General features: G+C 33.7%; 4 protein-coding genes across 6 annotated transcripts in view; 3 read left to right on the top strand and 1 right to left on the bottom strand.

The window, feature by feature from the left end:
- The first annotated feature begins 3,326 nt into the window (after nt 1–3,326).
- On the top strand, nt 3,327–4,751 carry LOC129945775 (tubulin-folding cofactor B). The gene is made up of 4 exons (XM_056055695.1): nt 3,327–3,606; nt 3,754–4,116; nt 4,176–4,297; nt 4,363–4,751. Exons 1-4 carry the CDS (start codon nt 3,481–3,483, stop codon nt 4,475–4,477), a joined length of 726 nt encoding a protein of 241 aa, XP_055911670.1. The 5' UTR covers nt 3,327–3,480; the 3' UTR covers nt 4,478–4,751.
- Nucleotides 4,752–10,777: 6,026 nt separating this feature from the next.
- LOC129945860 (uncharacterized protein C6orf136 homolog) lies at nt 10,778–12,730 on the top strand. The gene is made up of 7 exons (XM_056055801.1): nt 10,778–11,078; nt 11,254–11,358; nt 11,411–11,598; nt 11,670–11,826; nt 11,891–11,955; nt 12,101–12,170; nt 12,342–12,730. The coding sequence occupies exons 1-7, from the start codon at nt 10,935–10,937 to the stop codon at nt 12,480–12,482; spliced, it is 870 nt and encodes a 289-aa protein (XP_055911776.1). The 5' UTR covers nt 10,778–10,934; the 3' UTR covers nt 12,483–12,730.
- A 5,453-nt stretch (nt 12,731–18,183) lies between these two features.
- The window catches only part of LOC129944140 (exostosin-2), a 25,179-nt gene continuing 15,534 nt past the window's right edge, over nt 18,184–27,828 (top strand). Inside the window, exons 1-3 of one of the 2 annotated variants that reach the window (XR_008781398.1) lie at nt 18,184–19,731; nt 19,786–19,945; nt 20,003–20,577. Coding sequence is in view for 1 of the 2 variants with exons in the window: in XM_056053338.1 (XP_055909313.1) it covers nt 18,216–19,731; nt 19,786–19,945; nt 20,003–20,504 (2,178 nt within the window). In the remaining variant the exon portion in view is untranslated. Of the gene's footprint in view, nt 19,732–19,785; nt 19,946–20,002; nt 26,388–27,828 lie in introns of those variants that run through there. The other variant, XM_056053338.1, reaches the window with a different exon arrangement.
- The window catches only part of LOC129944142 (uncharacterized), a 6,716-nt gene continuing 5,257 nt past the window's right edge, over nt 26,370–27,828 (bottom strand). For both annotated transcript variants that reach the window (XM_056053340.1, XM_056053341.1), the window contains one exon: nt 26,370–27,672. In XM_056053340.1, the coding sequence (XP_055909315.1) occupies nt 27,157–27,672 (516 nt within the window). In that variant the 3' untranslated portion in view covers nt 26,370–27,156. The remainder of the gene's footprint in view (nt 27,673–27,828) is intronic.

The following is a 27,828-nucleotide window of genomic DNA, read 5'->3' as shown; positions in this document are numbered from 1 at the left end:
CCAGCAGCCTGTTCAATATCGTCGTCTGACATTTCGTCCAAAAGAGCCCGTCGTTTTGCTAGCAGTTCCTGTTGTTGCTTAAGGAGCAATTCCTCCTGATCCAAGAGTTGCAATTTTAACTTGCTTCTGTTGGATCGTGGCTTTGTTGATGCATTGGATGCTGGTTTGGGTTTGCATAGAGTGCATTTCCAATCATCGATGCTCGCCACCTCATCACTCACTTTAGCACAATCGTAGTGAATCCATTTTTTGCACTGTGTGCATTCAACCATCCTTTCTTCTGTATAAGGCTGATCACAAATGGGACATTTTGAGCCCACCACGGTGCTTGCCGACTTTGACATTGTTCAATTTATAAAATTTTTTGAGAAATGTTAAAAATTTTTGAATTACTGTAAAGACTTCTGAATTGATTAAAGAACAAACTAATTTTGTAGTAAAATGTATTTTATTGATAACTGATAGTAATGGTAATACTCAAAAAATTTTAGTTAATCTTATTCCATCGAGATCTAATTCAAAAGTGCGCGTTATTTCATGTTTTCTTATTCTCATCTTCTGATATACGCTGAGTAGTAGACCGGTAGGATTTTAGTTGTCTCTCTTCTTTAAATGTTCTTTCTTGTTTTCTGTATTTCGTTTGTCTTCAAGTTCAGTGATGCCACTTTCATTTTTCTTAACAACCGCTAAAAAGCCCTCACGAAAACCAGCTTGAAACATACTTAAGCCATTGTTTGATTCTACCCAATTGATAAGTCTTTTATATAGGATTCTACCAAATACTTTTCTGATGGAATTTAATATTGAAATACCTCTGTAATTCTCAGGTAAGCTAGCATCACCTTTCTTAAATATAAAACAGCTTTATTAAAACTCGAGGGAATTCAAGCCGAATTGTACAAGTTGTTGTAAAAAGAAAGTAGATATTGCTTGTATTCTAAAGATGAGTTTTTCAGAAATTCAACAGGAATGCCATCAATTCCTGGGGACTTATTATTTTTCATGTTAAAAAGATCAAGTTCCAGTTCATCAAGGACTATTACAGAATCAAGCAAATTATCGACTGTGTTGGGGCAAGCGTAATGAAAAGATTGCAAGTCATCTAGACATGTCAACAAGGATCGGAAATGGGATGCCAGCTTGTAATACACTTGAAGACATACGATTGTTTCCACCCAACTAACTTACATTATACCGAAACTTCTTTGAATCCTTACACCTTTCTAAGTTGATTGCTAAATTAAGTGTGTAATTTAACATTTTAGCCTCACAGACCTGTTTGTATATTTTGTTAGCTTCCTGATATGCAGACTTAAAATGGTCTAAATTGAATCTTCTAAACAACTTAAGGAAAGCTAATGATTTTTTTCTGAGCCTCATATATTCGGAATCAAATCATTTATTTCTGGGATGCAGCTGCTTGGGACTACTTAAACGGGAAGCAGAAAATCTAACAATTTCGCTTATTTTTTCTCCTAGTTGGTCATTTGCAGAGGGCTATATTCAAGTATTGGTCTTACATATGAAGCTTAGAACGTAAGGGTCACTGAAATCGCGCCCGAATTTCTTTATACATTTTAGGATCCCATTAGCTTTCTTAACTATGTATTTAAAATGTTCCTTAAAAGTCAACATGGAATCAACAATAACACCTAAATCAGGAAACACAGAGACTTTGTAACTAAAATCGAAGGGAACTTTTTTGAGTATAAAACTCACGGTTTTAGACTTGTAAACATTCAAAGCAAGACAATTATTATTGCAGCATTCCCCAAATATTGGGCGGTGTGAATAAAAACGAGTATGACGAGTATTTACTTACAAGTAAAGTGTAACGAGTATTTAAACTCCAAGTAAACCGATGTGAATAAAGCGTCGAGTTTACTTGTGACCGTGTACTCGTCAAACCGAGGGTTTACTAGCAAGTATTTACTCGCGAGACAACTGAATTCACAAAAAAGGCAAGTAAATACTTGTAGCGCCACACAGACTACGCATCATTTACTGTTGTGACTTGTTCTGTTTTCGCCTAACGTTCTGTTTTCGCCTAAACTGAGCCATCTTTCGTGTACAAGTACGACTGCAAGTCTGGGGTCGGGTTGACTTGCGAGTAGACGAATATTTACTTGCTACAGAAGTATTTACTTGCGTTTATTCACACCAAAATTGGCATTTTTCCGGGTTTTACTAGCCTTTCAAGTATTTACTCGCGAGTAAGAGTAAATACTTGTTTTATTCACTTCAATTTTGGCGTTTACTTGTAGTTTTGATATGTTCAAGTATTTACTTGTCCTACTCGTTTTTATTCACACCGCCCATTAACAAGTCGAATTTTGTATGATTAAAACAAAGTCAATCAATAAATACATGAATAAAATTGGACCTAAATGGCTTCCCTGAGGGACGCCAGAATTTACAACAAATTGATCCGAATTCTCATTACGAAATAGAACACTATAAATTCTATTTTTTTAATACGATGAGATCTAATTTTTAGAAGTTGATTTTAATTATGTTCCAAATTGCTTAACTGTGACTTTAATTTATACAAGTCCCTTAGTTTACAACATTTTTATTGGTTATGAATTGAGCCCTTATTTCACTCGGCATGAAGTTGTTCTGTTTCTGGTTTTGAAAAATACCTTTTAAAATTAACATTTGGTGCCAATTCTGAGTCTAAACTCCTATTTTAGATAAATAGTTTAAACTACGAATTCGCTATAAGGACGAAATCATACCGTTTTGCATTTCTCTGTTAAAACCAATTTAAGCGGTGTTGTTTTGAGATTTATAATAGTCTACTGAAGGCTTACAACTAATGAGAATTTTTTGAAAAGCAAAGATAACAAAAACATTTAACCGGATTATTGAAAATTATTAAGTTTGAAAAAATTTTTTTACTCAAAAGCATAACGTTGGTTTGAATTTACTTATATTTTATATTATATTCATATCTCAAAAACTTGTCGGATTCGAGTTAAGGCCAGCGAAAATCTTAGACAAAAAATGATTTGATTTCCAGATACAAAACCCTATTGTAATTTTTTATAAAAACAAATATCTCAAGTAAAAATTTTGTAATAATAAAAAGGGAATAAACGACATATTTTACAATATTTTAGTTTTTTAATATACAATAATTTGTTGCACAAACACATTTTTAGAATATACAAACTGAAATGATATTTTTTATTAATATTCAAAGCAACCATCGACGAACTGTCAAGTTTAAAAAAATGTTTTCAACTGAATTTTTTAAATCTAAGGCGAACAATATTTTTCGGGATCAATAAATTCCCATTCGCCTTCTTGCACTTATTTTGGAAATGAGTCATCTAGCATGTCATCGACCGTCTGTTGTCTGCAGTAAACAAAAAAGAAAAGTAAAAAATCAAAATCATTTGATTTTGCCGGCCGTGCTCGAAGGATTTGCAAACTGTATTCACATTCCACAGTTTTGTATTAATTTAACAAAACAAAATGTCCTCCTCAATTGTAATACCATCAGCATCAGACTTTGTTAAAGTTAATGTTTCCAATTCCAAAACCGATGGCATTGCCTTTGAAAAGAAATTTCCAAAAAGTTTAACAATTGCTGAGCTCAAAGTAAGTACCTACCACCTGGTTATAAGTTATAAGATTCATAATCCTTGTGGACCTTGTGACTTAGTATAGTTAAATAAAAATATTAATTTCAATTAGAAACAATGTAAAAGTGTATTGATTGAGTATTTCATACCAATGCTTCTGTAGGAAAAACTGGAAATTGTAACCGGAGGCAGTGCCTCAACCATGCAAATTGAGCTCTACAATGGCGATCGTCTCATATGCAAAATCGACAATAATAACTCTCTTCTTGGTTCGTATCCCATTGAAGAGGGTATGCGTTTGCATGTTATAGATAGCTTCCTAATACTTGCCGATGAGGTGGAAAAATTCGAATTGACCGACACTCAGTACGAACAAAAGCAAGATTCAGTGCGAAGTTTTCTGAAAAAGAATCGTCTTGGCAAGTACAATGAGGAAGAGATGAAACAAATAGAGGAAAAGCGTAAACAAGCTGCTGAAGAGGAGCAACGCAGAGCTGATCTCATAACAGTTGGATCCAGATGCAAGGTGGGTAAAATATTGTAATCTTTGGACTATCCAGTAATAAGACACTTACAAATAAAAAGGTACAAGTAAAAGGAAACCCAACTCGCCTAGGAACAGTTATGTACAAGGGTGAGATTGAAGGCAAAAAGGGAGTTTTCATTGGAGTCAAATATGATGAACCTTTGGGCAAGAATGATGGATCGTAAGTTTGAAGACAAACAATTTAAAAAAAAAAAACAATCATTAATACAATTTATGTTTCTTTAGGGTTGATGGCAAACGCTATTTCGAATGTGAAGCGAACTATGGTGGCTTTGTTGTTCCCTCGGGTGTGGAGATTGGAGATTTCCCACCTGAAGATTCTGAGTTGGATGAAATATAAATGAACACATGCATATCCACTGGTGGACAAAAATATACTCTCCTGTTCGAACAACAACAAAATGCTGGAACATTATTATTTTCTATATTTAATTTTTTTTTAATTTAGTATTTACTTTTTGCCAATGATTAATTGCTAATAAAAATGATATCACAAAACAAAGTAACGAAAGAAGAAATTGTAGTCAAAATCAAATTTTGTTAACACATTCCACGATTATGCAATTCTGAGTTTATTCTGTTCAATTGAAACAAAAGGAAATGTTTCTTCCAAATCATTAATAATTAATTTTTGTTTGGCTCTGGAACAAGTGGGCAGTTTACATATGTTTCTAACATATCCGACAATTTTCTCAATTGATTTTAGAGAGCAGAAGGATGAAATGTAAGAGCAAAGCACTATTCATTCTCGACAAGCAATCAATATTAGGATTAAAAACTGGCTAAATATACACAACGCATGTTCGTGAAGATTTCTCGTTATTTAAATAAAATAAAATATTAACGATAGCTGAATCACTTGCAATCCATTTCAAACATCTTCTCCACAGCGACTCAAACCTACAGTTTTCCTACGCTCACCCATCAATATTCGACGAATCTTTAGATTCGGCCATAACACTTGAGGAAATAGAAGCAGTAATGAAGAAAGCGAAAAATGGAAAGGCACCAGGTGAAGATTGGATTCCCTACGAATTTTACCAGACCGCAACTCCTTCATATTTTAACTATTTGTTAAAGTTTTATAACAAGATCTTGGCTAAAGCCGAAATTCCCTTCTCGTTCACAAAATCAGTTATCTTCCCAATTCATAAAAAAGGCGCTTTTGATATTGATGACAACTATCGAGGCATATCATTTATGAACGCATTAGCCAAAATATTTGTGGAGAGACTTGAAAAATGGGTGAAGAGGAAAAGTATTCTTTCAAATCTTCAAGCCGGTTTTAGAAAGAACTGTTCTACAACAGACAACAGATTTTTACACTTTCTTCGATCGTTAAAGCCTAACAAGCACGTAATAAGAAAAGATACTCTTTTATTCAAATTGGTTTGAAACAACCACTGGAGTTCAGCAAGGATGTCTTCTCAGCGCGTTACTGTTCTCCCTTTTCTCCTGAAGTCAAAACGTGAAAAAGTGGTACTGCAATAGAAATTTATTAGAAGTAACCAATGAAATTAAATTATCTAGGCGTAAAACTTACCCACAATTTGAACTTCAACAACCATCTAAGAGAAAAGGGTAACACTTCACGAAGCTTGTTGAATTGTACATGGAGAAAAGTGTTTAATAATAGTGGAATAATTCTTTCCACCAAGTATGCGATATACGAAGCGGTAGTAAAGTTTACGCTCTGTTAGGCGTGTCAAGTCTGGGGTGCAAATGAATATGAACAAATTGAACAGTTCCAGAGAAATTTATTAACAAAAACTCTTCAACTTACCTCGAAACACATTAAACTATGCAATCTACTTGAAAACAGAATTACCAAAACTTCTTACAAGTACCCTTAAAGCGCAGTCTGATTTTATTATTAAGACTTTATAGCATGACGACTCATAGATGACAAAAAAATGATCTTATACGTTGAGCAATAAAGACTGGTTGACTGTTAAGTTGGAAAACTTAGGTACTGCTTGTTGTGAAACACTTCATATTGACTTTCATAGCCCCAACAACTTAAAGGAACAGGTGTACCGTATAATTAGAAAGAATGAGGACTTGACTCGAGAAACATTTGTTTGATTTGATTGTTATACTCTAACTACTACTTTAACGATACCTTAACATACCGAGAGATTTCTTTCATTTTAAAAGCAAGATGTGAACTACTCAGCCTAAACGGATGCCCTTATAACGGGAACTTTGATCAGTTCTGTTCAATATGCAACCTTAAGGGAAAAGAGGACTGCTTCCATTTTATAAGTATATGCTTAACCCTGCAGTCGTCGCGCGGATTACTATTGTAATCCACTCATACAAAATGGAGTATTCCTAAGAAACAAGTGGTGGGGATTTTTCGTCTCTTTAAGTACTTACAGTTAAATAGTTAGAACAGTTAGTTAACTTTACTTAATATAACATGTAATTATATTTTAAAGCCAAAATAAATTTGAAAAAATTAAATCATTTTAGTTTTATTCTAATTTTAAAATGGATTACATATGTAATCCACGCGACGACTGGGGTAACATTTTGGTGCGCGACGACTGCAGGGTTAATATTTAAGCCACATTTCATATTAAATATTGAATTAATTTATGATTGTGATTTATCCTATTTTCATTAAATATTAATAAAAAGTATATTGTTATTTTAAAATGTCGAGTTCGAAAAGTTATATTGAAGATATAAGTGATAAGGAAAACTTTATTTAAGTTGCGAATGTGAGAAAAGAAAAACGCATTCAATTCAAAAGAAATCATTTCAATTGCATTTTTATTTTTTCGTTTAAGCTCACAGAAATCACAACTCACAACGGTACTTTAAAACAATACAAATTTTCCCCGATTGTCAACAAAACACAAAATATCTATTGCTGTTTCACGAGTTCTTTGCTTCAGAGAGAGAAAGAAAAAACGATGAACAGCTACGTATTGCTTACATTACGTCACCTGACTTACAATGCTACCAAACTCTTTTATACAATTTAATTAAACTTCTTTCAATTGAACTGAAGTTCAGAGCACACTGTGAAACTAGAGGAGTTGAACTTCAAATCTAAACTTTAGTTCAGGTTCACCTGAGAATTATAAATCTGTCAACCAGGCTGACGGCCATAGTTTTAAAATTCATGTATAAATTAAAACTTAAACAATTATTAAATTAATAAATGAATTCGTTACTTACTTAATTACTTAATTGACGTTTTTAACTTTAAAATCTTCCCCTAAAAATAATAATTACTTCAAATTTTGTATAGAGTTGAAAATTCAATTAAATGCAGTTTTGGCTTCGGATTTTATTTTTGAGTATTGGTATTTACTAGATAACTAGTTACTTTGTATAAAATCGAATAAAATTGACCAAAATTAAACTGGTCAACAAGGTTTGTTTATATACTTTTTCTAAGGTTTTTAATGGTTTTAGTTCGAATACGACTTTAAAATCAATCTATCAAGTGATTGAAAGGTTTCAGATAAAACCTTTATAATAAAAAAAAAACTTTTATTGGGCTTTTTGAGGCTATGTTAATTTGCAATAAAATTCCTTATAATTTTCCAAATCTACAATCTCTTACTTCGTTTAAAATGTTTAGTATCTTACTTATTTTAATTCTTCACCTGTCATACATTACCTTTAAAAAAAAACGCCGGAGAATTTATGCTAAGACGCTTTTTAACAGAAAGACGGCAATTTTTGATCTATAATAAACTAAAAAAATTATACAAATATTTTTGAGTTTGAGAATGTTTGGATTCGGAAACAGCGCAAAGAATTACATTCCAGGTTTTTCAAAACTTCAGATGACCCATAAACAATGTGCGTTACTTTAATGATTTAAACTGTATGTAGAAGATAAAGATTTGTAATATATATCATGCCAGAGGTCTTGGGTTCAATCCCTGCTTTTGCAACCTTAAAAAAAGAAGATTTTTTTCATGGGTACTGCCTCTTGCGGGGAATTGACATGAGATATTCTTATCATGAAAAGTGTCTTTTGAAATTAGCCCCTCCGAATTCGGGTTGAAATTGTAGTCCCCTCCATCCCTGACAACATTACTGCTTGAACACAATGTAAAAATCGGGGCCGCAGCCGGAGTCGGGATAGCTGTCACAGCTTGTCGTACGTTAACAGAAAGTACGCACATAAAGGAGTATTCACATGAGCGCGACCAACGAACGACGAATGAATTACAAAATGTGAGTTTATATACGTTTGAAGACATATTTCCACACAAATTCTTAACAAAACGATAGCAATATAGTTTCCATTTGATTTATGATACATACTTTTACTTTTCATTATAATATATTAATAAATTTAAGAAAACAAATTTATTCGTCGCGAAAAAAATTATAGTTGATACGAACTGTCAAACTTTATTCGCGTTCCACATAATCCACACTCGCAACGAATAAAATAATCGCGCGTACTTAACCTAAAAAATCACTCTTGTTTTGGTTTCGGTGGTGAATAATGTTCGGCTGTGGCTTCATTCGCGACGAATTAAAAACTCCCATGTGAAAGAAACGTCAAAATCGACGAATATTCGTTCATTCGTTGGTCGTTGGTCGTGCTCATGTGAATAGTACTTAATGCATCGTACGACTTTTTAATGAATTCCACTAAAAAAAACATTAATTAAAAAAATTAAAATAAAAAACAACATCACATAAAATACACTTGGCATATTGCATTGTCGGGCAATTGCTTCCCATTCCTTTGCTTTGATTATATTGTTTTTGTAGTGTCTGTTTTCCAAATTCCATAAGACGTCCCTGTCACTGACCGCTTGGATATTTTTTCCGATTCATCCATTTTGTATTCTTTAATTTAACTTTTATTTGATTTAATTTAACTTTTCTTTATTTATTCAAAGGACCGCAATGCCCAATTAATTTAATGCACAAACACAAACCACGAAATCAAATTTAATGTGCTAAAAATGATAGACGTCAAAAGTGTCGTACGTCAAAGTTACAAGTTGATGAACTCTTCCGACTCCGTCGCGTTGTGTTCGTGCATCTGCATCTGCGGACTTTTAATATTTTGACAGGTATTCCGGTTACGATTCCGGCTCCAGCTCCGTCACTATTGTGTTCCAGCAGTTACACGCACACAGGAATGGTTGAGAGTCGTTATTTGAGTAATTTATTAAACAATTGCTTACTTACAAAATACAATACCTTACTAAGCGAATCAATATTAAAACTCGCCGTTTTCGATTCTTCAACTTATAGGTTTTTCCATTGGTAAACAAAATCTATTTATCCAACTAGGATCCTTCTAAAATGTGGCTGTAAACCAATTTTTTTTTACAAAACAACAAAGAACTTGAAACTTTAATTAATAAAGTTAATTATTCGATTCCGATTGATTAGCACCTTTACAAAATTTAGTTAAAATTGAACCCATTTCGATTTATATAGCTCTTATTTGTCAGAAAGATGAATCTTAACTTTTTTGCGTTCCATTTCATAAAATAAATTGATTGCATTTTGATTTAAAATACAAATGGCAGTTAAATTTTATGGGGTTTTCCAAAAGTAAATTCAAATTTCCTTAAAAAATTGATTTTTTTTTCGTAGCACATGGAACACAATTGGAATTGTTTTTTGTTGTCATTGCATTAATGTAACTTCGTGTACTGGTTAACGAGTGCAGTAAAGTTGTCAAATTCCCAGCTAAACATTTTTAAAAATTCTATTAGTATTGGTGCAAAGAGAGATAAATCTGTTTAAGGCCAACTATAATAGACTTAACCGAAAGTAAGCTAATGTCAAAACCGAACGAAAAGTAACCATAAGTGATACAAGTAACTTAAGGGTTGAAATGTGTTTCAAATTTGACATTTGTTTGAGCCATTTAAATGGTTGTTGCGTAGTTGCGCAAAAGTTAGCGAAATTTAACGAAACTGAGCAAAACATGTATTATGTTTAGAGACATATAAGGCTGCGTATTGGTTCGTTCCCTTAAGCTGGCTTAGGCTCGGTTAAGTCTATTATAGTAAGGCCTTAAGGCTGCGTATTGGTTCGTTCAATTAAGCTGGCTTAAGCTCGGTTAAGTCTATGTGTCTAATGTGTTTTTACAAATCTAGATCAAGAATAAATTGATTTATTTTACCCATTTAAAACCCCATAAGTTTTATGTTTTTCTTATTTGGTAATCGGAGACACGATGAACTTTTCTGAAAGTGTTTCCTTCTAAAAAATGACAACTTTGTTTCCGAAATGAAAAATTTGTTTAAAAAATTCAAATCCGATTCCAAAACAATGCACTTGGTCACGCATTAATAAATTTAAACGTCAAATTTGACATTAATCATTTTCGTATCCTAAACATGCGAAGTAGTTTTCTTTTAACAGACCTTATTTTTTATTTGTTGAAATGAATATCATTTAAAATATACCCATAATATTTTGGAATATATATTTCCCACCAATTTTTTAAAATCGTCAGAAAACTACATTAGATCCAATAAAAAATGTCCACTTCAAAAATTCCTTTCCCAACTCAACACTAGTACTGATTAGCTGACAAATTTACGGCGAATTGAGCTCACAATCTGTCATAACAAAAACCTTCTGAAAATGGAACATTTTTCGAATCTATTATTTTTGTATGTCCCCCGGCAAATAACCCACATGGGAAATGTCAAAATTATTTTGAGTTTTTTTTTCCTGTGTAGCATTCCACTAGTTCTCTCCTCGAAAATAAAATAAATTGGAAGTTAAAAATTTTCAATTTCACAATTGCCGACAGCTAAATAAACTAGTTTGAAAATCTCGAAAAGATGACCAACCTCCTTCGAAATGTATCAACATTGCGATTGGTATCATTCAGCAATACATTTCTTCGACAGAGAAAAATAATTCTCCATCCAATAACCAATTGCCCTGACATCGAAGGAAGAAGGTACCTACATGATGGAGCTGATGTAAGTACACAATGGATTATGATTTAGTTTAGTGTCGCAATTTTTGTTAAAGATATGTTCAAATGTAAAAATAAGCTAACATTGTCGATTACATAACAAAAATAGAAAACGAGTGTACCTCTTTTTGACAAAGCTTGTTTTTCTAATAATAAACCCTTGACCATTGTGTTTTTAGCCAACAAACACACCTTTTGCAACTAGGGTGAACTCACTAGTCAATTTTGGAACTGAACTAGCTCAAAGACAAGTTACAGAAAAACGGTCAAGGGACGTTTTCGAGGTACTTAAAATGTTGTCACAAATACAAGATCCTAATTCCATAATTTCTACAGAGGAGTAAGCTAGTTAAGAACTCTCCAGAGCCCACAAATGATCCAAATAAACCAACCTTAGAGCAATTAGATCATGTCTTCAATGTACTGCGTGAAACCCTACCAAAATTGTTTATTCAGCCAATGGACTATTCGATTTATAGTCCAAATTTGATTTTCGAGAATAACATCAAAGGAAAGCACACGGTGTAAATAAACTAGTCTCTACAATTCTTACAAAAGAAAAGGAATTATAAAGTCATATTTTGTCATATTTCAGAGGTTTATATCATTATGTGAAGCAAGTTGCCTTGCTACGAACAGTTGGTCATTTGAAATACGCTTATGTTAAATTTGATGTTCTTAAAATCACAAAACACCCAGAAGATTTCTCAATCAGAATACGATGGAGTGTTAGAGGTATATCGGGTTTAAAGGTGAGTTCTGTAGTTTTGTAAAAATATTTTGAGCTGCCAAATAATCCGCAATATTTATTTTAAGGTGATGTTTCAATTTTGGAAGGTCAAACTTTGGAAATTTAAGGAAATTTTAGACCAGCAAGAAGCGTAAGTTCATCGATTTTACATAATTCTAGTTGATTTGTATACATTACGTATGTATATAGAAAATTGATATATGTACCTATTTGGATGAGTACAATAATTTATACTTGAAAATTGTCTAAAATATTTTTTAAATTAATTTTAAAAGGTGGTACGATGGATTCTCTACCTGCTACATAGGACCAGATGGCCTCATTTATAAACATGTTGCTGACAGGGTAAATATTAACCACAAATTAAAGACAACTTTTTGAGATTCGGATAATTGAGTCAAGACTGGTCGACACGAAATAAGCAAGGTTCTATTTTGTGTCCTACTTGATTCATTATCCAGCTTCTTCTTTTTAACTTTTATATATCATTTTATGAAATATATATTCAATTTTAAGGTGATGCCTGATCAAAGCAAAGAAGCTAATACCACTTTAAAAGAAACACCACTAGCAGCAGCATCTGTAGCAGCAACAGCAGCACCAAAAGTTGCATTCGTGATTGGTCTAACAACTGATATTTCTAATTGTATTACATAATTTCAAAAGAAACCAAACAAAAAAAAAAGAAAAAGAAAACAACTTGCATGTCCTTAAACACTGATTCACATAATGCTTAATATTTTAATATTATTTAAATGTTAACTATATATTTCGCCTAAGACACTTGCAACAAACGAAACTATACATTTACAATAGATTCAATCCTTTTATTGTAATTTATGTTCTTTATTTAAGAAATACCCATAGCTACATAATATATAAAAATATATTTATTGTTAAAAGTTGTTGTTATTTTTGTTTTATGGCAAAAGTTTGCCTAGTTTTAAAGTTAAAGGGCCTCAGGAGGCTATATTTATTGTTTGACAAAATTAGTGAATAGATTTGTCTAAAACTGCTAAGCGAACTGAATAAAAGCATATTTTGCTTTAAATCAGTTTTCAGAAGTATTTTCAGCAATATGGTAACGCAGTCTATTCTTTAAAAGTGTTGATAAAAAAATATTTTTTTTTTAAATATCGAATTTTAAATCTCCCAACGAATAACCCGAATGAAAGACTGACAAAACTTCATTATTTTGGACATTTTATACCAGTTGTTTTTTAACAATTGTGATTCAATAGGCGTGTACCATCAACTGAGCGCTCAATGTCAGATTGACGGAGGCAGAATCGTTTTGTGGGACAAGAATCTCCGTATAAACATAAGCTGTCAAATACATATGTTGTCAATTGTAGTTTTTGATGTGAATTTATTATTTTTTTCTATTGATAATTCTTTGTTACTTTTGGAAAAAGAAGTTATGGTTACCAGTTCGCAATACATCTATATTTTCGGCTGTATCGATGAAAAGATATTGCACCCCGTCGACCTCACACATTTGCTGAACTTCTTCACTCATGTTAATTAATTTATAAAAATGTTTAAATTTTATTTCTTTTTTTAAAAATTATTTAAATTACACGCCACACCAGACAAATGACAACTGAACAGCTGTTTTGGGTGAGCAAGCAAATTGAGAAATGAATCCATGATTTTTTTGTCTCAGAAATCTCCGCAAAAAATCTCAGTGCTCAGCTGAGATTTTTTGTCTCACTTAAAAAATAGTTGAGCGCTCGGAGCGCTCAGTTGATGGTACACGCCTAATATTTGAAAATCAATTTCGAAGGAAGTAAAACATTAAGTTAATTCACTCACAGCTTAGTGTTCTCATCAAATGAATTTCATTTTCTATATTTCGATTTTAACGATTTTCAATTCATATAAATTCGACTATAACTAAACTGTGTTAAGTTGCCGAAAGAAACAAGAGCGTAATAAACGTCCAAAATCAACAACATAACATGTGCTTCAACGCGTTCCCTTAATCCGTCACAGCTTAAAATTTACTATCAAAATGTTGGTGGCTTGCGAACAAAAACTAGTGAGTTTTTCATCACTTCAAGTGCACACAACTTACTTAAGGTGGCGCTACAGTCCGGGGCGGACCTGGGCCTCAACCAACATGCATCTCCAGCCAGCTCGGTCCCTAGCTAGCTGTCTCCAGTTTCGCACGCCAAGTTGGTTGAGGTGCTCTCCCACCTGAGTGCGCTACCTGAGTTGCGGTCTTCCTCTACTGCGCCGTCCCTCGGGATTGGATTCGAAGACCTTCCGGGCTGGAGCGTTGATGTCCATCCGCTCTACATGAACTTGCCATCTAAGCCGTTAAACCTTAATTCTGCTAACTAGGTCAGTGTCGCTGTACAGTTCGTCGTTATATCTTCTCCTCCATTCTCCATCTATGCGTACGGGACCAAAAATCACCCGAAGAATTTTTCTCTCGAAGTATCCTAAGACGCTCTCATCTTTCTTTGACAGGGTCCAGGCCTCAGCGCCATAAATGAGAACCGGGATGATGAGTGTCTTATAGATGGTGATTTTACATGCTCGAGAGAGGACTTTACTTCTCAATTGCCTTCTAAGTCCAAAGAAGCAGCGATTTGCAAGAGTTATTCTTCGTTTGATTTCAGCGCTGATGTCGTTGTCTGCATTAATAGCGGTGCCTAGGTAGACAAAGTCCTTAACTACCTCAAAGTTATAGCTGTCCATGGTGACGTTTTGTCCAAGACGTCGTCTTACAGTGTCCTTTTTTGATGACAGCATATACCTGGTCTTGCCCTCATTGACCACTAAACCCATCTTCTTCGCTTCCGTCGCAATACTCAAAAACGCTCCACTGACATCACGCTTTGATCTTCCAATTATGTCAAAATCATCTGCATATCCGAGTAATTAGATGGATCTTTGAAAGATTGTGCCTTTAGTGTTGACAGTTGAGTTTTGCACAATTCTTTCCAGAACGATGTTGAAGAAGTCGCATGACAGTGCATCGCCTTTTCTAAAACCTTTTTTTGACATCAAATGCATCGGTAAGATCTTTTCCGACCTTGATAGAGCAGCGTAGATTCTTCATCGTCATTCTGCACAAACGGATAAGTTTGACAGGGATGCCAAAACTAGACATTGCTCGTAGAGCTCTTCCCTATAGATGCTGTCATACGCGGCTTTAAAATAAAGAGATGGTGAGTATCGATTTGAAACTTCTGGGTTTTTTCCAAGATCTGCCGTGGTGTGAATATTTGGTCGATAGTGGACTTTCCTGGTCTGAAGCCACACTGATAAGGACCAATCAGGTTGTTGACGAACGGCTTCAGACGTTCACATAATACGGAAGAGAGGATCTTATACGCAATGTTAAGGGGACTGATGCCTCTGTAGTTGGCGCAGTTTAAAGGGTCTCCTTTCTTATGTATCGAGCACACTATGCTGACATTCCACTCACCGGGCATGCTTTCTTCCGACCATATTTTGCAGATGAGTTGGTGCATGCTCCGTACCAAGTCATCGCCTGCTGCTTTGAATAGTTCGGCAGCGATGCCGTCAGCTCCAGCAGCTTTGTTTGACTTAAGTTTAGATATATGTAGCTATCTTCACTTCGTCAAGGTCGGGTAGGCGGAATTGCTGATCTGCATCGCCTAGGTTGAGTGGTTCTATATCCCTTACAGCAGAATTCGGTTCGTCATCGCCTTTATTTGGAGAAGTGGTCTTTCCATATTCTCAGCATAGACTGCGGTTCTATAAATTCGGTTCGTCATCGCCTTTATTTGGAGAAGTGGTCTTTCCATATTCTCAGCATAGACTGCGGTTCTATACTACGATGTTCTTCTGATCGTCTTTACAGCTCCGGTTCGTAGCTGGTACCCTAGGGAGGATTTTTGTACCTTTTGGTAAAATTTACGAACCTCATTCCTGTTGTGACATCCCTCTATCTCCTTGATCGCGCGCTTCTCTTGCTCTCTTTTTTTCAATCTAAGGAGCTGGTGTTCCTCTCTCCTCTTCTGCTTGTAGAGCTCGCGAGCAGCTCTAGTCCTTTTGTGCAGCGCCATTTTGTATGCCTCTTGTTTCGCTGCGTGCGCTTGCCGGCATTCGTCGTCAAACCAGGGGTTTCGCTGTGGTGGCCGTGTGAAACTTAGCACTTCAGAGGCGGCATCTCTGATGTTGCCACTGGTTTTCAATGCTTAATGCAGGCAGCATAGGACTCCTTATCTGATTTTAATTTAAGTCGAACTTCAAATGAATAGGGATATGTTTAAGAGTATTCCTTTAAAAAATTTTAATGATGTAGAATGATAAATTATAATTTAATTGCAGTCAATAGATTATGTATCCATTGATGAATAAATAAATAAATAAATAAATGTGCTATGATAATTTGTATTAAGTTATTAAATTTGTATTTAATTTAAAAAAAAAATAGGGGAAATTATAGGAAATGTGCAAAGGAAGCAATTTGTTTGGGCTTCCTGGAGAACCATCAAGATGATGTAGCGAAAGGTCTCATCAAAGGTCATTGAGTGGCTATTGAAGCGTTGTGAGACGAATTTTTGAACCCACAATTAAGTTTAATAGAATAGAAAAAAATGATGGATCTAGTGGCCTTTAATCTATTTTTATTATTATTATTTTGAAACAAAATAAAACAAAAGAAATTGAACAAATTATGAGAGTTAACAATATCGTTTAAACAAATTTAATGTCGATACTTGTTCTCATACCAAACCCTTCTTAAAAGTGATTCCACCTTTGCATATAAAACCTTAAGTTCTTTCTGATTACGGTGGCATTACCTTTATAATTTTGCTTAACTTTTGCACACACAACTTCTGACGCCATCTTGAGGATACGGCGAACATAAAAAAGAGCTCCATGATAATACTATATATTTCATATGTAAAGAATAGAATATTTAATTGGAGTCTCCATTGAACATTTCCGATGACAGGACCACCGGCCTGTCATAAGTTAATCCAATAGAGACCAACAATCCAACATCCAGTCTATGATCGGGTCATCGCAGTTTGGATTTTTCGAGTGGATTAAGATCCTGTCATCAAATATGACGTTTGTGTAGTATGTAGTGGTGAGCGTTCATTTTCGGCAGTCTTTTTGAAATTAAAACTTCATTTCATTTACATACATATTGTTTACATTAAGTAAGTAAAATTAATTAAAGAAAAATGGAAATATATTTAATTTCTTATATTGTTGTTGTTTACTACTACTCAAAGGCATTTTTTTTTATCTAATTTGTTTTAATTTCCTTTTGTAAAAAAACAACAACTACCGACACAAAAGGTTAATCAATAAAAAAGTAAACTACTGCTTAACCGTTGTGTCAAATGTGACATTTGAGGTTGGTCATGTCAAGACATAATATATCCAGACAAAAAAGAAAAACACTGGATTGCGGATGAGATTGCTGAAGAGAAGTTGGATTGGATTTTGCTCTTGTGGACCCTCAGGGTTAGCTACGCTTGCTCTTTTGTAGGTTTGGTGAAAAAAATTATAATTATTTTCAAACGCCATCTGTTTTTTGTTTCTTCCAAACAAATTGACAAAATAAAAAAAACAAGTTCAAAAGTTTCTCCATATTTGACACTAATATATTTATTAATTTGTCTTTAATATTGCAGGCCAATACATTTGAGATTATATGAGTTTTGTGGCTGCGCATGTTGGTAAATTGTGCCACCTAGAGTTTGCTATCGCAAAAGCTGTTTCTTTTAGCAGAAGTTTACCTATCTTCTACGTTTCAGGTGCATTAGGCATGACGGTTCCATTTTTAGCCAGTTCAACCTCTCTACAATTTCCCGTGATATCTCTGTGGCCCCGCACCCAACATATACATACATGTCAAAAATAAAAAACAAATGTGTTCAAGAATGAGTTCACAAAAATAAACAGTTTTTTTTCATATCTGATTGCACTTTTCTATATCTCTATCGAACTAATGTGATTCCTATATTTTCCATCATCGTTGTGTAGACTTAAATGTAAGCAAGCAACAATTTTAATGCCACAATAAGCATTTTAAGACTGTTCAAGGTTGTGAAAAAATGTTTTTAAACAACTCTAAGCGAACTGTAAACTGTATAAATATCTTTATTTGGATTTGAAAACATTTTTCAACCTCTATACAGGTTTTTTCAATATGATATTCCAAATTTAAAACAACTATAAGTAAATAAATAATAGATCCATCTTCACTTTAACCACAATTGTTCCCATAATCATCCTATAAAATCAATTCTAACTCCGTTTCCTATTAAACATTCCAATCGAACAGATCTTCTTAATTTGTTTTTTTTTTTTTTTTTTTTTTTTAATTGTTGGTCAAATGTCAGATAAATGACATTTACAAAATAAAATAAAAATATACTCGAAAACGAAAACATGAAAAATTTCTTAAAAAATAGTGTTCTAGTAAAAAGTAATAAAAAACAACAAAATGAAAAGTTTTTCAACATTTTAACTTACACATTAGTGGCAATTGTTATTTTTGGTGGTATTTCTCTGCTGTGGGATTTGTTCGAAGAGAAGAAAAACTCAGCCAATGGATTTTCAAATAAAAAGGTATCCCTTGATATCTCAAGAATCTCGGAGTATGTTTTAGAAGATGATGCCGAACTGGCTCGAGGTAGGAATGGTAATTGTTCATTTTGGGATTGTTTCAATGTCTATCGATGTGGACAGCGGGAACAAGACAGAATCACAATCTATGTGTACCCACTGACAGAGTATGTAGATCAGGCTTCGAAACAAGCTTTCACTTTGACCCAGGAATATCATGAGATTCTCAAGGCAATAGTAGAAAGTCCTTACTACACTCCGAATCCAAATGAAGCTTGTCTCTTTGTGCCCAGTATTGATACGCTTAATCAGAATCTCTTGGATACGAAGTTGGTGGGAAAAGCATTGGCATCGCTGAATTACTGGGAAAATGGAGAGAATCACATTCTCTTCAATATGCTGCCAGGAAGCTATCCCGACTTCAATCGAGTTATGGACGTTAACACAGATAAGGCACTTATCATGGGTGGTGGCTTCGATTCGTGGAGCTATCGGGTGGGCTTTGATATTTCCATCCCTGTTTGGAGTCCCCGCTTAGGAGGTCACAACAGAAAAGTAAACCAGTCAGAGAAAAAGTTCTTGCTGATTGCAGCTCAATTGAACATGTTTCCTCAACATGTGAGACTTTTGAGAGATTTGGCAGAAGAAATTGGCCCAGATGTGCTTCTTCTTGCCACTTGTCCACAGCAACAGGTCGAGGAAATGGCGGTTGAACCTCAAAGAATAAACACCAGTGTTCGGTGTAGTTTGCCCAAAGGCAAACGCCATGAGTATCCTCGAGTTCTGGAGAAGGGCAAATTCTGCCTCATTGCTCGAAGTGTCCGTCTTGGACAGCCCGATTTTTTGGAAATATTGGCCCACAATTGCATTCCAGTCATTATGGCAGATAACTACATTCTTCCCTTTAAGGATGTCATCGATTGGGAGCTGGCATTGATTCGCATTCGTGAAGCTGACTTGCACTCCATAGTAGAAAAACTACAATCATTTTCGGCGGAGAAGATCCTCGAGCTGCAGGAGCAAGGGAAATGGTTGTATGAAAAGTATTTCAAGGATCTACCCACGATTACTCGAACCACGTTAGATATTCTCAATGATAGAGTTTTTCCACATCTGGCAAAGACATCGCTCCAATGGAATACCCCGGATAACTACAAAGCAAGTCACAATCCCTTGTTCTTGCCATTGATTGCCCCTAAGGCGCAAGGATTCACGGCAGTTATTTTGACATATGATCGGGTGGAGAGCTTATTTACGCTCATTCAAAAACTCGCAATAGTTCCGTCGTTGCAGAAAATTTTAGTTGTTTGGAATAACCAAAAGAAGTCACCCCCACATCGTAGGTTAAGATTGTTTGTTTTCATTTCCACCTCTAATTACAACCTCATTTCAGCTTCAATGTTTCCAAAAATACTGAAACCTTTCAAAGTGATCCAGACTAAGGCGAACAAATTGTCAAATCGATTCTTTCCATATGACGACATCGAAACCGAGGCTATTCTAACTATTGATGATGATATTGTTATGCTCACCTCAGATGAACTTGATTTTGGGTAAGTCCAGCAGACAGACCTCGATTGAAGCGAACTCCTAAACATGTGTATTTTCAGTTACGAAGTTTGGCGAGAATTCCCCGATCGAATTGTCGGCTTTCCTAGTCGTATCCATGTCTGGGATAATATAACACTTCGCTGGCGTTACGAATCCGAATGGACCAATCAAATCTCGATGGTTCTTACTGGAGCTGCATTTCATCATAAATACTGGAGCTACATGTACACCAATGCAATGCCAGGCGATATAAAAGATTGGGTCGATGAGCACATGAATTGTGAAGATATAGCAATGAACTTCCTCGTGGCGAACATTACAAATAAGCCACCAATAAAAGTGACTCCTCGAAAGAAGTTCAAATGTCCCGAATGCACCAACACAGAAATGCTGTCGGCAGATTTGAATCATATGATGGAACGTTCGGCGTGTATTGATCGTTTTTCAAAAATCTATGGCAGTATGCCGCTGCAAAGTGTTGAATTTCGTGCTGATCCTGTTTTGTACAAGGATAATTTCCCAGAGAAACTGAAACGTTTCAATGATATTGGTAGTTTGTAAGGGAGGAGAGTGTTCTTGTTAAAAAACACACACCAAAAAATATCATAGTTTAATTAAATTAACCAAATATTAAGTAAGTAATTACATAGTTAAATTTTAAATATATACACAAATAACTTATAGGCAGTGGGATTAGAATGAGATTCGCATGAAATTTAGGAGCTAAGAATTCCCCTTAAAAGATAATTAAAATTAAGTTGAAAGCAATCAATTAAAATTGAAAAAGGAATTAGGCTAAAACGTAAATTTTTCTTTTTTGATAAGAAAACTTTGCTTATGTTCATTGCACATAAAATGTATATGTCCTGTGGTTTCTAGAGGCAGATCTAAGACGTTATAAGAAGTTGCTGATGGATAACGACTCGTAAAAACTTGTTTAAATAACTAATTCAAGTAATTAAGGGCCTATTATGGATCACAACTCAACTTAGTTGATGGTGGTCCAATGCTATTCAGTTGAACAGCTATATTTTCCCATTCTTCGTCTTGGGTTCTTTTTGTGGAACCGAATTGTCTTTTGCCTCTGGCCAGCTCAGGTTTCTGCTGCAGAACCTCAATCAACCTCTTGAATTAGGCAGGTTTAGTTATTTTTAATCTAACAAAATTATTTTCTTACAGATGTTTATATTATTATTTGTAAAACTTAAATTTTTTCTCCATTTTCTTAAAAAATTGGTTTTCGATGAACTGTTGATGCCTACCGTTATTTTTGAAAGGCTGCAATTTTTTGATTACAGGCGCAATATGAATCATTTATTATGTATTGATCTGTCGATGTGGGTTTTCTGTAGACACTGAACTCAACGTTTTTCCCTTTTCTCTAGATTTCAAGGTCGAGGAAGGGCAAAGTGTGAAGGGTGTCATCCTCTTTCTCGAAAGTGAATTTAATGCTATGGAATCTATTGTTGATTGTTGCGAGTATTATGTCAGCTTCTGATTTCTTCACTACAGCAAAGGTATCATCAACCAGGGTTGCCATGTTTTCCACTAGTTCCATAGCCCAATTTAAAAATTTCTGTTGCCCAAAATCCCGAAAAAGTACCCCAAATAGTAGCCCAATACCAATAAAAAACATAACATTTCTTATAACTTCAATCACAATTCATTTTTATTAAAAAAAAACATTATAATACATTTTTATATAAAAAAAAAAACAACGAAAAAAGAAACATAAGTCCATAAAGAAAAGAAGAATTAACATATTATCACATTTAACATATTAGGGTAACTGCTGCAAATCAGTCTAGAAAAGCGATATCTTATCAGAGTTATCGTCATTGTCACTGTCATCGTCACGGTCATTTTTATCACACTGGTACATCGATTGATTAAATTTATCATTTCAATCGAGGGTAAAAAATCTTTTTCAACAAATTTTTTTAACTGTAGCATCAATACGTAAGCGCATAATTGCATCGAGCGATGCTGTAGTCAATCGATTTCTTGGTTTTGTTTTTACACAATTCATGAAAGAAAATGTTCTTTCTACTACAGCGTTGCTCACAGGTAAAGTTAACAATTGTATTACGCAATGCGCCAAATCCCCGAAAACTAATTCACCCAAAATGTTTTTTACATTCAGAGCCAACTCTGTCCAAAATTTTTCCAATTTCGTTGGAAATTTAGAGGGAAAAAATGGACTCCAATCGAATAAAGGGAGCTTATTCCATTGTTCTTCCAAATTTTGAATTTGAGATTTGGGCTGTCATACTGAAATTGCTGTCGGCAATTTTGGAAAAAGATAGCCCAATTTCAGATAAATAGCCCAATCTGGCAAGCCTGATCAACATATCTATGCCAAATACGTGGTAATTTGCCTTCTTTTTTTAAATCAGAATCAAATTTACACATGTAAGCTTCTGCGACATATGGCGAGAGGCCATTTCTCATACTACATCCGAAGTCGTTTGAATAAAATGAGTCCCGAAATTGAAAACAATTGTGTTTTATGCAAATGTTGATGCAATCAATGTAAGTTTTTATTTTTTCTGGTTGTAGATCAAATTTAGGTAAATGCTTTCTGATTGCTTCGACTGCTTTATTAATTGGAATCGATGGAAAAAGAAAGTTTTGATAGACGGTTTTGTCCCATCGTATACACTCTCTCCTAGGTTGAGGGCAAGACCACCCCACTCAGCCATTAAGCGATTGGGATACTCCCTCAAGATGGGTTGGGAATTGGAAGTGGTTCTTATCAGGGCCATTTGAGATTTTGATATTTCACTGACTTCCTGATTGGAGTGAACAAATATAGATCAATGATTTCTGTTATTTAATATTAATATAATTAAATAATCATGTATGTACAAAGTACTGTAGGCTGTAGGTAAAGGTAAAAAAGCAAAAAAAAATATATATCAAAGTTGGAATTTAAAACAAACATTTTCCGAAGTTTCTTTTGTGGGGGCCTCCCGTTTGTGAAGTCCCCGGGGCTTCCGCCCGGTTGCCCTCCCCTCAACTTGGTCATGGGCGAGTGTGCTACATAAATGTTTGTTAAACTATTTCCTGCTGAACTGGATTGAAAAAAGGCAGCGAGTCTGAAATCTAATTCATAAGTTTGTATATTTTTTAACTTCCTCATGTAACTTCAAGTGAGTCAGGCTTTAAGATATTTTACAATGAAATTCAAAGCGCTTGTGAACAAATGCAGACTACAACAAATGTGTTGCGGAGTTGCATTGAATATGTGAGTGTTTCGGTCACTGAAATGTTTGGAGAAACAAATTAAGTCCTGTAGTTATTGAAAAAATTGAAAAATCGCCTTACACCAAAATCGCCTCATGCTTTCTCGACGAAATGTTTCGTTACATTCCTGTTGTATAACCAATCCAGCTCTCTTGTTGCTGCCTAATATTAGGATCTCTTCTCTAATGAAATTAAAAAAAAAACGAATCTCGAGTTTTCACAGTCGAACAGCAAAACAGCCTTAACGTTTGATTCGTAGAGTTTTAGTTTTGTTTCCAGTAGTATTATTAAGCTTAAGTTCCACACAACAAAAATCATTTCAAATTCACTTCAAGTTTTGTTAGGCTCCTCCAATATTATAAATCGTTAAAAAGTTTGAAATGTCACATTTTTTTTAGTAAAATGTTTGATGATCTTCCAAATATAATCTCAATTTTTAATATTAACTTTCAATATTTTCAGTATATTCATTTTTCGACAAAGTTCTGCACATGTACAAAATAAAAATTAGCGAACAGTTTAAAAATAAATTTGTTTTTTAAAGAAGGCTATTAAAATATTAAAACTATTAAAAAAAATATAAAAATAATTTACTAAACCAAATTTGAACTGATAGTTAAAATCAAATTTCAAATCAACACCCCAAAGGCTACAGTTCGTTGCCTTTTTATAAAAACTCACTTAGTTCAATTTTTGTGTGTTTGAGATTTAAAGTTTGAAATCAGATCAGATTTCGGGACTTATAGTTCTATACAATTTTAAAAATGAAGAACGTAGAGCTTAGAGAGTTTTGACGGAATTATATTATTTTCTTTCCCAAATGAATTTCTGCAGAAAAAAAATAAATCAGAGTAATAAAGTTCAGCTTTCAGTTGAATGAAAAAACATGATCAACTGTCATTTTGATAGAAGTTGACTTCACTTGATTGTCAGGGAAATTTTTCTTGACTAACTTTCCATTAAAGTTGCCTTAATTGAAAGGTAATTTTTTTGGCAGCTGGCCAATCAGATACTTGAAACTTGCCTTATGTCGTCTGAACCTGCAATAGCAGCTGGAATTGATGTGTAAGGGCCCAGTTTCTGTAAACAGTAAGTTGAGTTTTTGACAAATCATTCTGGTATAATGAAGCCAATCAAATAAAATAGGCTGATTAGCTAAATTTAAATTTATGGTCAATAACTTTGGATTTTATTTAAATAAAATTTACTTACAAGTGTCTTTGATAATACAAGAGCTGGAAAATGAATGGATTAAAGTTGACGCAATGTGAACCAACTATCCCTTAATCCTTAACATCCTTCATGATTTCATACGCTTTTGACCTTTTGATTATCTCTTAGCTTAGAAATAAGCTGCTATGGTGACCGATCTAAAGAATGTGTGTCTTTTGGACAAATTGCATTTAACCCAACATGTTGCTGCGTTTTATACAGACAACTATTTTCTAAACCAATAAAATTTCGATTGCTTTCTAATTATGGGGCGAAAATCGCCTAAAATCAAATATTTTGGCGAATTAACAGTTTGTTGGTATTACCAATGGCGAACTCCGTAGTACGTCTTTGAAAATAAAACTGCCAACATTAAAAACTGAAAGTGAAATGTCATTGGGCAGGTTCAGACAACATTAGGGACTTTATTTGCAGTCAACTACATTCTCTGATCGTGAGTTTTGACCAATGCAACTAGTTAGTTTTTCAACTGTCATATTTCTCTTCCAATTTGACAAGGAACCCTTTTACACAAAAGATTAAATGAAATTGTGCAAAAACTAAATAATTCATGGAGTAATAAAGTTCAGCTTTCAGGTGAATTAAAAAACATCATCAATTGTCATTGTGACATAAGTTCACTTCACTTTATAATTAGGGAGATTTTTCTTGACTAACTTTCCAGTCAACTTTCCAATAAAATTGCCTTAATTGGAAGGCAATTTTTTAGCAGCTTGCCAATCAGATATTAGAAACTTGCCTTACTTTCAAGTCCATATGTCGCCTGAACCTGCCCATTCATTGTCATAAATATTTGTAAAGTCAGATTGAAGAATATAGTTTTTTTGTGAAAAAAAGTAAAGAAAAATAAAGATGATTAGCAGCGTTGGATTGTTTTTCGAGGATGAAAATGAAGTAGTAACAAATAAAGAAGAAAAAAATCATGATTTTGGGTGGTATTGTAATTTACATATCCGTTTTTTTATTTTCAAATCCGGAAAATCTTTATGTTGATGCACCTTCTGCACATTTTCTCTCTCCTTCCGTTTTTCCTTTGCTTTGAGTAACTCAACATGTTCCTTGTTAAGTTCATAATTCTTTCTTGAATATCTTGCCATTTCGGAAAGAGATTTTTGAATGGAAACCGACGCAACAAGAAGTTTTTCTTGAGTCTCCTTTTGTTTTTGGAGAAGTTTGACTCGTTTAACCACAAACTTTCCAGCCCAGCCAAACCTATACAATTTTATTTTCTAAAACTGTTTTGTAATATTTTTTGTTACGTGCCGTATGCCACACTTTACCCTTTCGTACAGGAGGTCCCAAAGGGTTAAGCTCGAGGGCAAACGAATCCCAATATTTATCTTGGTTTATCTTCACCAACTTTGAGAACTGGGCGGTTCTTTATTTAATTTATTCTTACCTTTTTCGATTTTCACTCATTTTTTTTTATTTCGCAACATAAAATCTAGACAACTACTTCAATTAAAAAAAACTGTGATTTTTTCAAAGTCTCCAAGAATTACAGTTCCGATTACCGATTATGACAGATAAAGGCGAGCATTGGCCAATTGTAATAGAACGACTTTTCAATTTGCCAAATTTTTGAAGTTAGCGTATCGCAAACAATAATGCAAAAAAGTCACATTCGTTAATTTTTTTAGGCGACTCGCAAGTGATAATACGGCCTATATGCCGTTTTTAAATAATGTTGAAATACTGAACGTAATGAAATCTATGTATCTCATTGAAAATTGTTTTTTCAACATCATTCAAGTTCTTCATAATAATTTTATATGCAATTATAATATCTAATGAATATTTTGTGGATTTTTTTCTAATCTTACCAAAACCTTAAAATGCAATACAAATCTATGACAAAATATTTGAAAGAAGTTTGTAATTAAAGAACGCGAAAAAATTCGAGCTTCCGTTGCAAATAATGAACAGAAGAAAATGCGAAAAAAAATATTTCAGTTAAACTAAATTTTATTAGTTTTTCTTTTTATATATACACTACAAATTTTCATAAATAACTCACACACACATCGTCTACTTTATGTTTATTATTTTTCATTTTCTTTTTCAATAATATGCTTTTAGCTAGCGTTTTTTAACAAAACTCAAATGCAACAATTCATTATTTTTCACCATTAATACGAAATTCGTAATAATAAAATATTCATATTTTTTTTTCGTTGTTGTTATTTTTTTAAAAATTTCAAAAACAAAAGCGCCACATAAATGACAGTTATTATTATTTTAGTATTTACGAATTTCGTAATAAGTGTGAATGTTGTTTTCACAATCAATATATTAAATTATTATTAGTTTAGTATATAATACAATTTTTGAATGTATGTAGTATTTGTATATTCTATTATAGAAAATAATTTGACTGCAAATTTTGTTAATGATATTTATATATATATATATTTACTATACATAAGTTAAACTAGTGACATCAATAAAACATATTAAACATAACAAAAACGCAGTGTTTACATTTAAATCTTACTGCTTGTTTTTTTTTTTGTTTTTGTATAGATTATCCAATTGAGGTTTTTTTGTAAACTGTGCAATAACCTAAAATATATATTTATATATTAGTTCCAGCTCTATGAATAAGGTACATTAATGTAGGTCTCTATTATTTACATCATTATGTTGATGTTGAGTGGGTTATTTCGGTTTGCAAATATAAAATAAACAAAAACCAATATATAAAACAAAAACACATTAATATGATGACATATTTTTACATATCTGTTGGCAAAATATCCGGTATAAGATACTTGCACAAATCTAACTCATTATCAACGAAAATAACTTTCTTCGCAGTGTTCTCGTCTAACCAATTCCGAATCACTGGCCATATTGTTGAGAAGAGTCCCGGTGAATTGATGATCAAACAAACACCCAATCGCTCTGGATAATGTTTACTCAGCAACCAGATAAGATTCTTAATTAATTGATAATCCATACAAGATGTACTGAATTCGGCCAAATCGAAGACTATACACAAACTGTCGGTGACTTCTTCGAAGCATTTTTTACATCCTTCCTCCAGACAGTAGACAATGAATTTGGTGAGTTCATCGATGTCACGATCGGATGAGTTGTGATTTTTCGCTGGAATATATACAACTGGACGACCAGTACAATCGCGATGTCTTAAAACCCGAGCTTTGTTGCTGTGCTTTTTGAGATCTTCGCTTTGGGCGAGAGCTTCAACACCGTATTCTTCACGCCATTTGTTTGTTTTTAAAATTGCCTAGAAAATAGAAATATGAAACATTTATTTAAATTAATATACTTTTTAATTATTGTTTCTAAAAAAACAATAAATGTCTTCCTTTTTCAACTATTTTATAATCGAGTTTGGGGAAAGTGCCAAACAGTCTTGAATATTCACAATACTTAATATTGT

Source organism: Eupeodes corollae, chromosome 2, assembly GCF_945859685.1.
Source record: "Eupeodes corollae chromosome 2, idEupCoro1.1, whole genome shotgun sequence".
In the NCBI taxonomy this organism is placed as follows: Eukaryota; Metazoa; Arthropoda; class Insecta; order Diptera; family Syrphidae; genus Eupeodes; species Eupeodes corollae.
Note: the sequence above shows the minus strand (reverse complement) of the source record. Positions and strands in the feature narration are given on the sequence as shown.